Source organism: Agelaius phoeniceus, chromosome 1 (assembly GCF_051311805.1).
Source record: "Agelaius phoeniceus isolate bAgePho1 chromosome 1, bAgePho1.hap1, whole genome shotgun sequence".
Classification (NCBI taxonomy): domain Eukaryota; kingdom Metazoa; phylum Chordata; class Aves; order Passeriformes; family Icteridae; genus Agelaius; species Agelaius phoeniceus.
Window position 1 is genome coordinate 15,186,140 of NC_135265.1, and position 19,322 is coordinate 15,205,461.

The following is a 19,322-nucleotide window of genomic DNA, read 5'->3' on the forward strand; positions in this document are numbered from 1 at the left end:
TAAAAATTATTTTTTCTGCCTGTATTTTACAAGGAAAAAGAGAGAAATTTACATCTGATTGGGTTTTTTTCATGTTTTTTGTTTACTGCTTACTCCCCAAGCTGAGCCAATCCTGAACCTTACAGGGAGCTCTGGCAGAGACCTGCCAGGCAAAGACTTGAAAAAACCAAGATCAAGTAACTAGTCTTTAATCAGCCCTTGGAATGCTGCATCTACAGTCTGGAAGCTCCTACTAAACAAAGTCAACAGAATTAATGCACCTCTGAATCTGCTTCAAATAATAAATTAAGAACATAAAGTATGTTAAATAAATATGTTATAAAACCTCTTTTTTGATTGTGAATCTTACATGTTATTTCAGTAATAAAGGAACCAAAAAAAGTTCTATTGAATCCTCATTTTAGAAAACTTTCTTTCCATAGTATCATCAGTAGAAATGAACATACCTTCATCTTCCCAACAAGTGTTTGTACTCGCTTCTCTTTCACTGTTTTCTGGTAACACTATATGGTCCGTTGGCAAATCATCTTCTGGCACACTAGCATCACAGTCTGCTGCATCTGTTACACTTTCCTCTTCCACTATATGCAATTTATCTTCATCATCTGAGTCTGAGTTTGCTTCTACCACATTGTTATAATTGGTGACTGTGGAGAGACAAAAACAAAATACTGATCAACATACTCTTAACTGATGGCATGGGGTCACATAATTATTGCTTCTTGGCCATGGGGATGGCACTGCCTTGTGAGCAGCTTGGCTGTAATGTCACACACAAGGAGCACCTGACAGCTCCCAGGCTCCCACCACCTCTCACTGTGCACACCCAGTATAAGGCTGCACAAGAGAAGGCAGCGGGCAACCCCAGAGGTGGAGCCACAGTGGAGCAACAGAATTCCAGCTGGATCACTCCAATGTGGATGCCAGCATTGCCAAATGTCTCATTTATGATTGTTATAGCACTGAAGACCCCGTGGCCTCAGGCACAGCACCCTTCAGAGAAGGCAGCCCAGCTGCTCTCGGGGCCCCAGGAGCAGCCCTTTCCTGCAGGCACACACTGTGTGCTCCCCCAGCCCAGCTTCCCACTGCCAACTCCTGTAACCAATGGCACCCCACGCTCCAGCTGTGGGAATCACAGGGAAACAAGTGGGAACAGTAATGAGACTGGATTCAGAATGGCTTAAGTGCTCCTAGTTACACCCATTAAAGCCTCAGCAGGATGAATGTGAAAGGAAAAATCACAGAGATCACTTAGATAGGGAATTTCACGTAACACTTGCCCAGTTACCATAAAAAGGTAATAACTCTACTTTCTTAGCCTGGAGAACATATTGCAAGTCTTTGGACAAAGGATTACATGACAATATATATGTTTCTGTCATATGTGAGCAGATTATTATTATAACAGTCTTCATTTGTCGGCACAAAAGATCAGTTACGGTCATTTCAGCTAAAAATGTAAGGAACTGTAAGTAAACTGTATTAAGAAAAAATTACTTTCACAGTCTGTTTAAATGTCTTGTTACTCACACTGAAGTTAAACTATGAAACAGATCTACGTTGGTATTATTTCTCCACTGCCAAGCTTGAACTTCTTACTAAAATGCTTCAAAATACAGTGTAAGAAAGAGAATAAATTTATAGATGGATAAACCAACAAGACTTGGCTGCAGCACTCCTTCAATGGTTATCAGAATTATACCTGGGAGGCACATAATCATGGTACTTTATGATACCTGCATCCTGTCACTGTTAGTTCACAAGAAGCCACTGATTATTTCATGTGAAATACTGCCTATTAAAGTAGATAAATAGCAAACCAGACTCCTGCTCTTCTGAAGTTAGCTCTTCTTTTTTAGTTTTTTTAGAGCAGATATTTTAGTCATTTAAAAATGCATGTAACCAGGAAAAGTGAGTAACATTATGAACAGATAGGCTACCATCTCATTTCCTTCCAATTCAGGAGAAAAATGTCTCATCTAAAACATGCATGAGAATGACAAAAGAGCCTTTTCAATTTAAAACAATCATTCAATGTTTCCATATTTTACACAGTGCTATTTGAAAAATGTAGTAACTCCCCACTACTCATGGTATTGACATCTTCTAAAACAGCAAATTTAGGCAAATTGCCTAAAAACTAGTATCTGGTCCATTTCAATTGATAAATTGATATTCACTTAATGTCCTCTAATTGATTTTGCCAAGTAAAATAGCTACTGTAAGTGATGCTATAATACTGTGTGATATAGAAGACATACAAAAACAGGAGACAAAATTCCCTCACCAAAGCAGACGAGATTTATGAATTCATTCTCCTGAGGAATGGTAAATGCAACTTTAAAAAAGTGTGAGAACAGACATAAAACAAGAGGAAGTTGAAAATAATTTTAGCCTTTTCTCTTGATTGGGTTTTACTCTGAGGCTTAGATGCAGAGTATTATTAATATAAAATAGCAATGTATTTTCATTTGCCACATATAAAAGAGATAATTAAGAGTGGGGATCTAAATTTATAGGGATAAGTTCAGATGTAGATAATGAATACTTTATTTTTTTAAAAATAAATTTCCTATTTAGTTTGGGAAATTAAGTGGTATTCCTTATATTAGACTTAGAGTGGTTTTATGGAAAACAAAACCATAATCAAACAGTTTGTCTTCAAGAATTAGACTAATGGAGAAAAAATGTTTCCTCATTAAATACATTACAGATTTGATATAGTCATTAGGGCTCTCTTCACCATGAAACATTTCCATTCATCCTCACTATACTCAAGTGCCAACTTTGCAAAAGTTAAAAACTCCTCCTTCCTTATAAAAAGCAAAACTGATCTTTGGGATTTCAGTTTCTTTCATTAAAAATCAGTTGTCAAAAAGGCAAGACAATAAAGCATACAAGAAATCTGGTTCTAACATTTTTTCCTTCCTCTCCCCAAAATACTTTAGGGAAAATAAAACTGCCAAAGCTGCATCTAAAAGGTCTCGGCACATTTGGGGTGGCCAGGAAACCCACCACCAAACACAGCAGAAAGTCAAGCACTTAAAATGACAGAAGCACTCATATATCTACACATAATTTTAACTAAATGATTACATGCTGCTTTCCTTGCCTCATCTAGTGCAGTGATAGCAAATACAAAGGGAATGCTCAGTTTAATGGAGTGAACTGAATATTTGTAGCCTTCTGCCTCATTTGTTTAGATTGCAAAGTGATTGCTCAAACTTCTTACTCCCTTCAGCCAGCAGTGCACCCAAAGTTTCCCTTATAGGATGTTAGCCAGAATGGGATTCCATATTATATATTATAATGTATGGCATATGCTTGTATGCAATATATTGTAACTATTTATTGTACAATTATATGATTATATATTTTATATTCTACATAATTCCCTTAGATGGTATTCAGAAGGAATGCTTCAAAACACATAACTAACTGAACTGTAGTAGGGTGATGCTATCTCCATTTTGCAGATTGGAACCTGGTTTCTTAAAACCCAGAAAAGTCTTCTGGCAATCCTGGCATTGCCACGTCAGTGCAGGGCACTTTAGGCTGTACTTTTCAGAAGACTTTGCATTCATACAGTGTTTTACACATTCAAAGCACACTTGTGTTCATTCCAAATGCAGCTGTGCCCAGAGCCCAGGTACCTTGGCCCATGTGCCACAGCAACCAGAAACATAGAGACCACTTCCAAATAAATGACCTTCCAGAATCACATAAAACCTCTTTCAAAATGAGAAAGTAAAATCTAGTCTTTCTGTGGAGCTTTCAAACGCCCTGGAGAGAATGCTTTTGATTCCTGCAGCCCTCTACTTAAATTACTCTGCTTTCCAGCAATTAAGGCAAGGGTTCTGGAGGCAACAGCTTCCTTTAATAAACACCCCTGATTTATTCTCTGGGCAGCATTCCTCCTGTGAAAAAATTATGTGATCACATAATTAAAGATCTTATCGTTATGCATACATGCAAGAGACAAATTAAAACAGTTTGAACAATCTTCATTTCAACATTTTCCAACTTTTTTTGAATGCTCAGCTTTCAAAGTCAAGTGTTTGATTTCAAAGAATGTATTAACACTCTTTAATGGAAACGATGGTTAAAAAAACAATCAAACCCTGTAATTTACTGTATTTTTAGCTAATTAAAATTAAAATCAAAATCCCATTACATGATACCATACTGATACCTTCATGGCTGCAAATCTTAGCTTTAGCAATGCAGATTTGCTCCTGGCACCCTGCAAGATGAATGGGTGGCAGTAGGAAGCTGCTGCCTCCATTTGCTCAGACAGATTTTGGCTCCATGTTTCACAGGAACTATGGCATCTGGCATTCAATTCCAGGGGTAATCATCCTCCCCCTCTCCTTCCTTCAGTCCTACAGCCAAATTTAAACCTTCCCTATCTGTACATAATTTTGTGTGTTTTCTCCTCCCATCCTAGGTGTTTCCTCAGAATAGTGACCACTGAAAGAAGAGGACAACAAGCTCACAAGCCCTGTTCAATGCCTGGCGCCAGAGTAGCTGCTGAAGCTGGGAGGAATAAATTTCATTAAACCTTTCGGATAAAGATTGAAGTATATTCAATACAAAAGCAATACGTAGAGACAACTGCTTACAATCTCAGAAAATTAAATTGACTATACATAAATGATGACTTCAAGGGGCTTCTAATTTGGCAAAATATTCCATGCAGAAAATAAAACACACAGAAAACCTTGCTCGGAACAGCTATGGCTTCCCAGTGAAGGAGCTACAAGTATTTCAGACTTCAGTACTATTTACTTTTAGCTAATGTCATTTAAAAGTAGTGACTAGCTAAATAAAATAATTCAGCCTGGATCACAGAAATTTGGCACCAACAGCAGTCAGTGTCTCCAGGATGAGACATTGCTCTGTGAAAAGCAAGGACAATTAGAGAGGTTACGTCACCCCCTGCCACCACCGCTCCAGGGATGGCCATCAGCCACAGGGGACAAGCTGCAGACCACTGAGGGGTGTCTTATCAAGATAACTGTAAAAGCCACAGATCATGAGCCATGGCTGTAATCAGCTGCAGACAGGTCACAGACAAGCAGGTATGATGTATGACACACACATGGGCCTATTCTGTTCAATGTACAGTATGACACTTCAGCAAAATTTTACATTATTAAAGTTTAATTATTAATTTCAGCTTTACTTTCACAGATTAATAGAAAGCCTCAAAAAACATATTATAAATTACACTGAAGACTAAATATTGATTCAATAAAACCAATTTTTATATCATGACTATATAAGATCTCAAATAATTATGAAACCGTAATTAAAAATACATTTTATGAACCATAATTACTTTTTTCCTCTTGATCACTTTCATGATACAGTATCCTGGTTCTTAAAGAACAAATCACTAGCTGGAGCTGAAATTTTCCTTGCTCTAACAACAAATGACTGCAAAATGAACTGCAGCAAATGAGCTTCACTTTCTGGATTTTTACAGTCCTAAATGCATGACATTGCACAATTCTAATTAAAAAAGAAATGTGCTCAGATGGAAGTAGTGATTAAAGAGCTAAAACAGAGATATATATTATTTTGCTGGTTGAATACAGGTGGGCAACTATGATACATATGTCTAATCAAATCAAACATGATATTTGAAAGGAAAAATTTGCTAGTTGCTGGTTTAAAATCAGTAAAACCAGGAAATCCAAGGTGAACACCCTCATTGTGGTGATGAAAGACTAAAGGATTCATTGTTTCCATAACATAATGGGTGAGTCCCCAAAAATACAATTATTATTATTGCCATCTGGGTGGCATTAGAAGGAAAGCTTCTTAAAAAGCTGTCACCAGTTACCTGCTCACCACTCCCCATCCAAACCTGCCCTCAGAATCATTAGATGGCATGAAAGATGACATTCCCAACACAAGGAATAACACCATCAAGTTGATGTCACTCAATAAGATAAAAACATACATGGTGGAACATGCATCAGAATGATCTGAGATCAAATCATTCAAGAGGACAGAACTGCACTTAAAAGAGGACAGAAATCCACAGAGCAAAGGCAAAATGCCTAACATGTAATACCAGGATCTGGAAGGCTGCTTTGAACCTACTAAAACCTTTTGCTCAATACTCAACAATGCTCACTGTCTTTTATGTAGGATCTGGTCCAGCATTCTTACTAGCTGTCTTTTGTACACCTCTCCATACTTATCCCAAAAATCCTTCCTGCTTCCACTGAACAAAAAACCCCCCACAACTTTTGGGAATTTGTGAGTTAACACAACATTGTTGAATTTTTTTAAGATGTTGAACACATAACCAACACATCTGAGTTGTGTGAGCTCAGCATCTCAACACTGAACTGGCAGGGGATGTAGAACAGGTGTGAGAGATTCTGATCTTTAAGAAATCCTACTTCTAAAAGCTCTTCCAGAAAAAAACTGTGAATGCTCATGCATGAATTCTCCTAGAAAGAAAGGTTTGATTCTACAGACTGGAACAACTCCTGTGCTCTCTGAAGTTCATTCCCAGTTCACGGATTTCTGCTCTGACACCCTACAATCATCTCTTGGAAACCATTTACTCTTTGTCAGCCCACCTGAAAATCTGCTCCTATATATTATTTGGATCTAGTGCAATATTTAAGCAAAATATATTGTGAAGTCTGAAACCTAGTCATTTAGCATTCAGTATTTTATACTTAGATTTTAGGGTACACTATTAATTTTGTTACTGCTCCTGAATGAAATGCCATACTTTCAACTCTCCACTGATAAGCTGCATAGACCTTTATGTTATTATCATATTTTTCCTCTCAGTTTAATACATGCACTTGACATGTAATAATATATACAGAACCATGCTAACACCTGAAGCAGAAACATGAGAAAGAGCTTAAGAAAAAAGAAGGCATATGCTCATGCTTCTACTAAAATTCTCTGCTTAGAGTTTTCTGGCTTCTGGAATTCCTAAATGACTTCTACTGTCTTCATACCTAAGAGCTTAATTTTCTGTGAATTTGTCTGCTTACTTTTTGGATTCATGAAAATTTTGGCATCCACATTAGTCTGAGGCAAGCAGTTTCACAGCTCTGTATTGTGGGCAGAATAAGTTTCTTCTGTTGATTTTGAACCTGCTCTGCACTCCCTGCAGTGGGTGCCCATTGTGTGCCCCCCTCGTGTGCTCTGTGCTGTCCATGATTTTATACACATCACAGCACTGCCCTCCCCTACAACATGAAGAGTCTTTGCTCACTTGTTACCCATACAAAAGTTTTTCCACTGATCATTTTTGCTGCACCTCTCTGGACCTTCTGTTCTGCTGCATCCCTGTGTTAGCAGGGGGAGAGGTGACGATCTGGAACTGCACTCAGCTTTCATCTTGGATTAGAATGGCAGCACTACAATGCACTGTTTTCTTCTCTATCCCTTTTCTAACAACACAACCATATTTCTAGGACTTTTTTTGACTTCCACAAGTAATTAAGCTGGCATTACTAAAGGTTATTATCTGTAAACCTAGAAGTTATATTCTTAAATAGTAACAATCAGGTCAGAATCCATCACAGGACCCTTCCTCAACATACACTGCTTCACTTCTATCCATCTAGAATTTTACCTGCCATACTATTTGGCTATGTGGAAACACTGCCATTATTTCCCAAACAAGTACAAGCAACCCTTAGTGAAAATATTTGCTGCTTCACACTCATGTCACTGCCTTCATCAGGCAGCAGAGTGATTTCCTGTAGCACTGAGATGGCCAGCAGCATTTATAGAGGAGAGTGGAGGCAGCAAAAAACATTCCATTAGGTAGCCTGTTGAATTCAGTAAAAATACACAATGAGATACCATTATGTGCAAAGAATGAAGAAACTGTATTATACTTTCAATTAAATTGTTCAGGAACAAAAGCCATGCCAGAGATTAGTTTCTGAAACAATTCATTTAAAATTTAATTTAAGAACATACTTGCAATTTTCAGAAAAGTCATTCTGCTTTTAAGAACAGTATATGTGCTATGACTGTGGAGAGCAGCAATAGCTTTTATATATAAAAGTTTGACTTGTGTTAATTTATATTTGTGTAGATATACACACACACATGAGTGTGCTCACACAAGAATGGGGAAACTGGATTCAGTCCTTCCTCTGCCTGAAGGGACCAGACTTACATCTCCTACACATGTTTATATAAATATATGAATAGTTGGAAAAATATAAGTCTAAATATTTATATGTACCAAGTAAATTTCTGATAATTTTGTTTAACTAATAAAAACCTCTTTCAAAATAGCTTTACACCTCCTAACTGAATTCTAGTCAAATGCAGCATGACACACTTTGACTGAATATTCCAACACATTAAGAGCCACAAAATTCAAGAATTCTAATAAGCACTAAGGTATATAAATCACCTCAATACACATGCATTGGATTATTTGCTCTTCAGGTCAACTCAAAGAAACTTTGAGTTTAAAATAAATGCTTTGCAAACAGACTGCAGAAAAAATGTGCTGTAAATACTTTACCAAGAGGGAGACACTGGATGTTTGGCTTGGCTTATCCAACACACATTAAAATCAACAATGTAAACAGAATTTTTCTGCTTGTCAATTTTAAATTATGGTCTTAAAATCCATCAGCATTTGAAACTAAAAATACCCCTGACTATCAATGTTGATGGCAAAGTCTGGAGTAAATTCTGATGATCTAAGTCAGGACCAATTCCCCAGAATAAGGGTAATGGCTACAGCTCAGGCACTACACCCCGAGATGACATAAGTGATACTGGGAGCAAATGTGGCAAATATTCCAGTCTCAGTGAGAAAACTTTCTGCTGGTTGCCTTTGTTCTTATCATCATGTCACTTTCAGGTAACTTAGTCCAACCTGCAAAATGACATTGGAACAGTTTGGTCATATACATGCAGGACGAGCTCGAGGCTTCCCAGTGGGGCAGACACGGTGGAAGTTCTGCCACCACTGATGTGAGAGTGTTACTTGTTACAAATGTATAGATCTTCCAAGGGCAGGGAACTCCACAAATAACTCCAGTGCTCAGCTGAGAACTCAGCTGTATGTAGAACTGACACAAGTGCAGAGATGAGAAGCAAAGAGTACACACAGACAAGCATTTCAGGTGTTTAGCCTTGGTCCAAAAATAATCCTTAATACAAGAAACATTTGTTTACATATGTTTACATATGTGTACATACAGATACATACTTACATACATATTTTCAGGTTTGACAGCCTAAAGTTAGATTTGGAAATGAATACCTATATCATAATACAAAAATAATATGCTTTTAAAATATTTCCCTTATTTGGGCTCCTACAGCGAAGTAACTTAAATATAATTTTCACCATGTTGCTTTGAGACTCTTCATTACTTTGCAGCTTTTCTGTGTTAAAAATGCAAGCTTTATAGCTTTGCAAAATGAAGTCTTTCAGTCTTTCAGTGGCACAAAGGGACTTGCAAAGGGACTCTATTGGATTTGCAAATGCTGGTCATTTTTCTGATGATAAAGCTAACTATTGCCCAAATTTTCTCTCTTTATAGTCTCTGGATTGGTGTAAATGTTACGTGCAAATACAAAAATTCTTAGTGGCAGCATAATTTGAAATATTGCATTTACTACAAGGTGCTGACAGGTTTGAAAATACTATAAATGGTCCCATAAGAAAGAAATTAACCTTCAAAAACAAGACAGCCAACGGTGTATGAGAAAATTAACTGTACCCTCGGCCTGTTATCACCACTGTACAAGCCAAGGTTTCTACAAATGAGAACTTAACTCTGTGTAATTCCGTGTCACCTGCTGCTGTCAGGAAGCCTTACAAAAACTTATAGGAAATTTAATACTTTAAGGAAGTATCTATAGAAACAGTGAAGTATTTATGAAGCAGTGAAAAAAGAACCATATCCCCTCCATGCTTTTTTTTTTTTTTAATTTCTATAATTTCACTGCAGCTTTAAACACTCAGAAGGGAAGAAGCTGTGTACCATTGTAACTTTTCTTTCTCAGGGCTCACCCATTTCACATGCTGTCCCTCAGGGAGCTGCAGAAAATGCACAGTAGTGTTCACTCAATATAGCTGACAAAACTTCTCCTATGCAACAGTAAAATATTTACAATTATTTATATTTGTGACTGCATTTGGACAAAATAAATATTAAGCAGAAAGTGGGAGTAGCTATGTAATACACAGGCATGAACTTTTGATAAATCTGCACTCTGCCCATTTTTCTCTTTCTAAAGAAGACACAATTTTTCCATAAAGTTGCAAAGGCTTAAATAGAAAATCTTCATATTAATAATTTAAAAAAATCTGAATTTTCAAAAATATACTGCAGCGACCAATTCTGGGTAGATGGCAATGTTTTAGTCACTGTCTGATTAAATCAAAGATGAAAAAAGTAGAAAACCTTTCCCTCACGTCCTGTGTGACTGCTGGTAAGTTTGGATTTCTGCCACTAGTATTAGTTGCACAGTTTATCATTTTCCTCAGAAGACTGGAAAAATTAATCTGCACACCCAAATCTGCCCCTCACATTCTGAAGGCTGCAGGGGTTTACTGCCTCCAAGACAACTGAGCACTGTGATCATAAAAATCAAGTGTAAGATGTATAAATATCTGAGAAACCATCTTTCAGTACCTCCACTTACTGAACAAATGGAAACAGTGAATTAAACTGATGAAAGGCTGAGAGCAAGAAGTATGTCCATGTATTACATAATCTGTTTAACTCTTCAAAAATTACCTTTTCACTGGTGATTGTACCACTCTGCTCTATGTTCAAAATACTCTTAACTCCAAACAGTTGACATTTTTTTTCTTTATAAAACTTCTCAGATATTGAAAAAATTACCTAAGAGATACATTCAGGAGATAAGACAATTAATTACTTTTTCAGAGTTAGGTTTTTAAAAAGGTGATTTATTATTACAGTAGAAATTTAACCCTGCACACAGAAAAATGCAACCAACCAAAGATGAGCCACAGAAAATTCTCATCATTAACTGGCACTAGGTACCAATGGGCTCCAATCATTTGGGAAAATGTGGTGAGGAGCCTGTTTGATTGCAGCAAGATGAAGGCACTAAAACACATACAGTCATAAACCACACACACCAAAATTACATGAAAGTTCCCTCATACTGACCAACTTGCTGAAAAAGTGTAATATCCTATTTCTGGTCACAACTGCAGCATAAATCGTACACAACTCTAACACAGTTGCTTTAGATTTATCCTCATTAAAGACTTAATCTGAATTACAGTTTGATAATTACCTTAATCCATGCTGAAAACCTTGGCAGCCACGTTTTCTACAGCCACAGCATTCTACATAAAATGTTGTGTTAGCAGAAGCTATCACTTGTAACCAAACCCACTCCATAATGCTACTCAACTCAGATACCATTAGGCCAGGTTAATCCTTCAGGAATACACGGCTGACATGTTTATATAAATGTATATATTTCATGATACTGTATATAAATGTATCTATTTCATAATACATTTTTATATAACATCATTACCTAGGTTTATAGACAGTAAATATTTATTTCAGGGATAATAAAAACACTACAATACAGGAATACCAGTTTGGCTTTAAAGTTTTGAGATCCTTTTAAATATAAGCAGAAGGATGATACTCAAATGGCACATTTTATACACATGAATAGCCTATGACAGAAATTTTTTCTTGTTCCAAAAATTTTATGACTATCATAAGATGCCACTAAAAGTCTTCAGCATTATGAAAATTTTATATTTGGCACACATACCACTGAAATTAATTACATGCCTTGTGAAGCTCTGACATAATTCTTTACTCATCCCTAAATTAAGAGTAATAAATGATGCAATTTTGAAGACATGTTGCATAAATATAATCTAAATTAATAAACTCACAAAATTTATTTAGAGTACAAATTTATTTTCATTTCATATTTTATTTTCATTTCATATTTCACAACATTTTTTTCCCCTAATCTCCAATCAAATTTAATCTCCATTAAATTTCTTAAATATACCTCTTGGGAGAGAGGCAGTTTGTCAAATGCACAATGGCCATCTATTTGTTCTGACTGTAAGTTCAAACACTCCAGTATTTGAGTAACTCCTGTGCCTGTTCCCCACTTATGACACAGTAAAGGGACTTTTTTTTAATTTGTCTATTAAGTTGACAAGTTATATTTTGGCTTCACTCCTACCCCACATATAGCATTTTAATGGTGTTTTATGTTTCAGTTTTCAAAATATGAGTCCTAAATTTTGGATTCAGGGTAACAAATTTGTAGTGATTATATGTTATTATCATGACAGATTGTTAGAGCAAACATTCCTAATTCCCTTTTTTTTGAAAATAAAGATTACAAAGGGATGCTAGAATATCAAAATGTAGATGAATATAGTCTTAGCATGCAATTTGGATGATCTGGTTTGCTACACATACCTTTGTACTTGACTAACATGAGTTTATTATGCATATTCATACATGATTTGCACATAATTTTTGCATTTATATTCACAGCTAATCAACCAAAACATTGGCAGCAGAAAATTGCTGTCTGGGAGTGGTATGACAAGTTCCAAGTCCCTCCAATTTTTAATTGTCTACTACATTTCTGCAATGCTCATTTTCACATTACAGATTTTTCACATTACTGATTTTCAATTCTTTTAAAATATGAAATCACTGACCATTTATATAATTTATTTGTGTGAAGTGGGAAATAAAGAACCATCTAAATTCTAAGTGTGGCTTGTTCCCTTTGCAAGATAATGAACATTCATTCTCAGGAATCTACTGCAGTGAAGGAGCATGAAAAGAGAGATGGTCAAAAAATACGCAATGGATTTACAGCATTTTACTGGATTTCAAGGACAGACAATCCCTGGTGTTCTCTTGAAACAGGTGGCTACATAAGATTATGAAAGGCCTCATTTATCCTGTTTAAATGGAAGCCTAAAGCTTAAGGAATGATTTAATTTTCAAAAGATGCATTCCATGAGGACTATATACATTGCTAAAATAGTAATGGGAAGTTTTATGTCAGTGGATTTTATACATTTAAATAAACATTTTTATATTTATACAAATCAGAATGAAACTTAATTGGTATTTCTAATATTATATTAAGGAAATAAACATATTTTGCCATACTAACCTCTTGAAAATACTTCAAAAGTCTATGAATGTATTCCACAGCACACATTGGCAAGATGTTATTTTTCTCTGAAGCTCAAGTAATTTATTATAGATGCTTCCAAAGCTGGGGTTAACTTTGTTAAAACTGTAATCTGGGTTTACACTGTTCCGTTCCTGTGCACAAATTGTTCACATATAGCTATTGAATCTCCCTGCAAAGGCACTTAAACCCACATGTTTTGACCAAAAACTGGACAAACCAGTTCTTTGGCTCCCATGTTGAAGAATAACCATTATCTATCTATTGCAATATTTCACACACTGTGAGCACATGCTTCAAGAAAAGTCTGGTTCCCAAAGAAGGTATGAGAATACAATAAACTTTCAGGATTTACACAGCCATGCTGATACTGACACTACAGCTGCTCTCCATCAGAGATAGGAAGATTCAAATCAGCATCGAGAAAGTGCTGCAAGAATGAAGAGAAACACATACAAGAGCCTCTTTCTGAAATACATTAATATATGAACTCTAAAACAAAAAATAGTAAATTAGGCCCTAGCCTAAATTTAAAATAAAATTCTCATTCAGTTCTCAATATAAGTTACTTAGATGAACTAGCAAATTATGAAATGTTCTAGCAAACTGTTTCAGACTGTTTCCCTTAAAATGTGAAATAACATCCTGAGAAAACAGCACTGCCAGCCTTGAAGAATGATACTCTATCTATCAAAACAGTCTTAGGGAATAAGAAAATACCCTGCAAAGCCAGGAACTTCAGAGCAGACATAACATGATGACACGACATTATCTCTGTCTGAACTTACGTGGCAGAGTAAGCTGGGCAATGAAAGCTGGAGGCTGAGCCATGGAAAGGGACCTGGGGGTCCTGGTCCATGGCAAGGTGAACCTGAGCCAGCAGTGCCCTGGCAGCCAGGAGGGCCAACCCTGTCCTGGGGGGCATCAGGCACAGCATGGCCAGCAGGGCAAGGGAGGGCATTGTCCTGCTCTGCACTGGAGTGCCTCACCTCAAGTGCTGGGGGCAGGTCTGGGTGCCACAATATAAAAAGAGATTGAGCTGTCAAAGGGTGTCCAAAGAAGGCCATGAGGGTGTTGAAGGGCCTGGAGGGGAAGCTGGATGAGGAGTGGCTGAGGTCACTTGGTCTGTTCAGCCTGGAGGAGAGACTGAGGGGAGACCTCAGTGTGGTCCTCAACATCCTCCCAAGGGGAAGCCAACGGGCAGGCACTGATCCCAAGGGGAAGCCAAGGGGCAGGCACTGATCCCAAGGGGAAGCCAAGGGGCAGGCACTGATCCCAAGGGGAAGCCAAGGGGCAGGCACTGATCCCAAGGGGAAGCCAAGGGGCAGGCACTGATCCCATGGGGAAGCCAAGGGGCAGGCACTGATCCCAAGGGGAAGCCAAGGGGCAGGCACTGATCTCTTCACTCTTGTGACCAGTGAAAGAACACGAGGAAACAGCAAGGAACTGTGTTGGGGAAGGTCTGGGCTGGATACCAGGAAAAGGTTTTTCACCAGAAGGGTGGCTGAGCACTAGAACAGTCTCTCTGACTGGCAGAGCAGTGAAGCAGGGGAGGAAGGCCATTGTCTGCCCTTCCTGCAATCCTGGAGGCTGCTGGCACCCCCAGGGAGGGCTCCTACTCTTCCCTTGCTGAGCATCAGGGTTCTTTGCTGATGCTACGCTTGCCTTTAAGCCTTATATTCCTCTGATTATAGTTCAATCCTGCATTTATGAGTCCTACCAGCAACAGAAATTTCTACCAACTGCTGAAAATTTGTATACTGCTCAATGATTTCAGAAAATAATCTGCCTCTCTCAAGAGAGATATCAAATTCACAAGCAAACCCAGTACAGGGAGAAATGGCTGTAACTGACACAAGTGCCAGGATTTCTAACATTTGTATTTATTTTTTAACTAATTTAAAGTATTTCTCTACCTTAAAGAAACAATGGTCCAGAAAGCATTTTTAGAATCAGGAAAGAAATAGCTTTTTTTACTGAACAGAACTGAAATAATTTAATCTGTAATGTGACCAAGATCCAAAAAAAGCCATTGTGTTGTTCTCTGCTGTGTCTCTGGAGAAACTCCTTCAGCTGCTTTGCTTCATTCAGCCTCACATTTATTTCTTCATAAACTCTAAAGTGAATTTTTCCTTACACTATTTTGCATTTTCCAGTCATTAAAAAGCCCCCCCAAACCCACAGGCAAAAATATTTCTAATCTTTCACTAATTTGTAGCTATCTTAAAAAAAAAAAACCAAACGAGACTGCAGGTAATTATTATATATATTTATATAATATTATCTGTAATTATTATTTGGAGGGGCAAATTAAGTGTTTGGCACAAAACAGTGGAGCAGAGAAAATACATTCTCTTTTGACATTCTTCAGTTAGTGTTAACATGAATGTAAAGTGAGCTGAATGAACAGTAGCTAATAAGCTAATGCTAAAATCTTTCTTAACCATTCATAATTACAGTATGCAACTACAATATGCAACTTTTTACAGTATGCAACTACATGATACACTGAATTTCTATGAAAGCATGCACACATCTTTGCACAGGATCAACACACAGCACAGTAAAGCTGGTAAAAGATTCCTAACCAAAAAATACTTTAAAAATAAAGCAAACAAAGAGGATTAAAAAGATATTAAAAAAAAAGAAAACTAAGATTTTAAATATGATATTGGAATTTACTGTATGGCAGGTGTGTTCCAAGACTTATTAATAGTGACGAATAACTGTACTCAATTTAGTCCAACACCTCCAAGTTCCCACTGTCTACACAAGGATGAAGTCAAACATTTTGAGACTTTAATTTAAAAGAGCTTATCTGTTCCATGCAACATTGAAATTCATACATAAGGTAAACAAACAGCAATAAAGAACAATCCAACAAAGGATCAGTTAGTGGGTAGCTTAAGCAGGAAGACTAATTTCCAAAAAAAAGACCCTATTCACCCGCATATTTATTCATGTAAATGACTTGATATGCATTCATTAATGCACAGGTATTCTTAAATTTAATTTTGCTAACTTCTTGTAAAGACAATTGGAAAGCAACTTAGACATGTCTGATTTCAGATGAGTACTGAGGAAGACAGCAAGAAACATCTGGCCCTCATTGCCAGTCAGACTTTTTTGTGTAAAGGCTACTACAGAAACAGCTGAAGCCTAACAAACCTCAATGCATGGTTTCTTACAAAACTCCTTTGTTTAGAAGGCAAATGATTTTCAAGCTTACTGTATCAGATCTCCTATGAAGAGACAGAAATTCTAAAAGGGAGAAAAATTTCCAAATACCTTGTGAATTTTTTTTACTGCTTCACAGACAGCATCTGAGAGATTTTTTAAGAACTATCTGGTTAAAATTACAAGCCAGAGAGCTACTGAAGACAGCAAAGGCATAGTGTTACCTGTAGCTACTTTAGTGTATGTGATAGTTTAATTTTATAGACAGTATTTCTAGAGCAGATTTTAGTTTTTAAGAATCTTATTTGCTCTATCAGAACAGTGAACTGCAATTCACTGATATGCTATGAAAAGGAATAGCAGCAATAAAAATAATGCTAAAAGAATTAAAACATTTTAACCTAGTTACTCCATTTGTGAATCTTAATGATGAAGAGTTGGCGTTAATAGCTCAGACATTAAACATCTCTAGTCTTACAACCTCTTATTTCCTAAGGGAAATAGAACAAAAACCATAGAATTTGAAGAATTCAAATGTGATCAGACCTGACTTTTGGATCTTCTAAAAAGAGAAATATATTTTCCAACCTCTGATGATTTTTCCAAGAACATACCCACACCCTTTATGAAGATCTATCTAATCTTCTGTTCCTCCTAGAAGCAGTTGAGACATCTTTATGGTTACAAGTGTAACTAAAATAAACAGGATTTCCTAGAGGAATTGGAATTGCAGAAGGGGCTACATCAATACCTGACTAGTTTTTCAGGGGAATTCAGTGTTTTTGAAGCTGTGACACCATCAGAGACAGGAGGGTGCAGGGAAATGGACTGAGGATTAGAACAAAAGCACAGTCAGTGAGCAGAAGTCTACTGAGAAGCCATCACAGAATAAGAAATCAATTTACTCATGAAAAACAAATGGCCAAAAGAAGGTGGTAAGATGAGATGTCATGTTTAAAAAGAAAAAAGCCCCACAACTCTGCAAGCTGCCTGACAGAAACAGCACTTCTGGGAAAGGCACATTTCCATTGTGTTGAGGATTATATGGAAAGACTCTGTGCCCTAACTTTCCTTTACCACAGAAAGTAAAATACTCGGAGGTGTTATGGCCAGTTTGAAGAACTGCCTGGTAAAAAGTCTAATGAAATAGCTGAAAATAACACTGTATATACCAGCAACAGCCAAATGCATCCATACTGCTCTAGGGATCCCAATCTACAACTTTTAAATCTACAACTTTTCTGAGCAATTTACAATTTTTAAATCTACAACTTTTCTGAACTCCATGAATGTTAAGAAAGACAATTATTAGAATGAACCTTTATGGTTAAAGAAGCTGTGTAGAAACTCGGGAGATCTGTTGTGGACTGGTAAAAGCTGAGAGACACCTATGAAATCTCATCCTACAATTTTATTTTTTAAGCCAAATATGAGACATGAGGTGAAATAAATATTTCTCTTTGAAAATATGAGTCAGTAAGTTTACCCTTGCCTTCAGAACACCCATGTTTTTGCCAGCTGACATAAATGACATATTGGTTCTTTCTGGAGGACAAGGAAACCAGAGAGAGACAAAGAGCAAAGAATTTAGAACAGACCCATGAGGCTTCACATCACAATTTAAATACAACATGACTTTAAAAATCCTTTAGGGTAAGAGTGAAAATCAACTTTGCTTTACCAGCTAAATTTAGATCAATTAGTAAACACTGCAGTCTAATAGGAAGCCACAGGCTTGGCCAGTGCAGGTAATGGCCATGCCCTGGAAAGCAGCAGCTGTAGAGGTGCTGGAACAATCCATCATCCAGCTCACTTATGAGGTCTGTTGATTAACAAACTCAAGGCCACAAAGGAAAGAGAAAAAACCAAGGGAGTAGAATGGGTAATTAAACTCTTCATTTACTACACAGTGCACAGAAACACATGTGAACATTCCCCACACTGGCTTCACTCCAGGTTCCTTCTCCAACATTACAATGTTGTAATATCACTCATATCTACTTAAAGACATTAAAAACCACAAAGGAACCAAACTTTCTTAACACAAAAAATGATTTAAACTCCTTGTGACTAGAAATTTTGAACAATGACAGCGACTTCTGAGACACAAGACTATCAGAGTGGCCAGGATGATGAAGAATTTACAAAAATTTCAGATAAATTTAAGAATTTCAGATAAATAGTCAAATTGCAATATGCCTGCTATAATGAAAGGACAGCAGCACTGCATTTTTAAGTAAACCAAAAGTGATGTTAAACATACAAGAGGAGATCAGAAAAGTTAGGAATACTAAGGAAATAAAAAAATAGTACACTACTTATAGTACATATTAAAGTATAAAGCCAATCCTCCTATGATGCTTAGCTCAACAGCAAATTCAGGTTATATGCTTTTGGATGAAAAAGTACAATCTTAGGGCCATTGCTTTGAGAATAAGGCATACATAAACAACATAATTGTAAGACAAAGTATTTCAGGCACTTAGAAAACCATACAGAGTTCTAGAACTTTGATATCCCAAATAATTTTTTTTTTATATGAAGTTCTGCTTGTTTTGCAAAGCTACATATTCTTGACACGTACTCTATCAAGATACTTGAGGAAAACTCAAGCCATATGACATTCAAATTCCTTTCTCCAGAATTCCCAAGCATTTTGTCTGACTACCCACAATGGAAACACTCAACACTACAAACCAACTCCTAAGTGAAACTTCACATTAATTTTTGGCCAACTGAAGCAGAGTTTTGAGGAAGCTGAGTGAACCAGAAAAGCTGAAAACAATATATTGTCATAATCTGAACACACCTAAGAAACAACCTCTCTTCTCTGTAAAAAGCCCAATCTAGTTCTTAAGAACAGAAGAAATGAAGATTAATTTCACAATATATTTCATTAAATAATATCTAGATCTTATAGTAGTCCATTAGCTCAGTGCACT

General features: G+C 36.8%; 1 protein-coding gene across 4 annotated transcripts in view; it reads right to left on the reverse strand.

Moving 5' to 3' along the window:
- The window catches only part of ZEB1 (zinc finger E-box binding homeobox 1), a 120,350-nt gene that overhangs the window by 23,496 nt on the left and 77,532 nt on the right, over positions 1 to 19,322 (reverse strand). For all 4 annotated transcript variants that reach the window (XM_054638150.2, XM_054638142.2, XM_077173427.1 and 1 more), the window contains exon 2: positions 447 to 647. In XM_054638150.2, the coding sequence (XP_054494125.1) occupies positions 447 to 647 (201 nt within the window). The remainder of the gene's footprint in view (positions 1 to 446; positions 648 to 19,322) is intronic.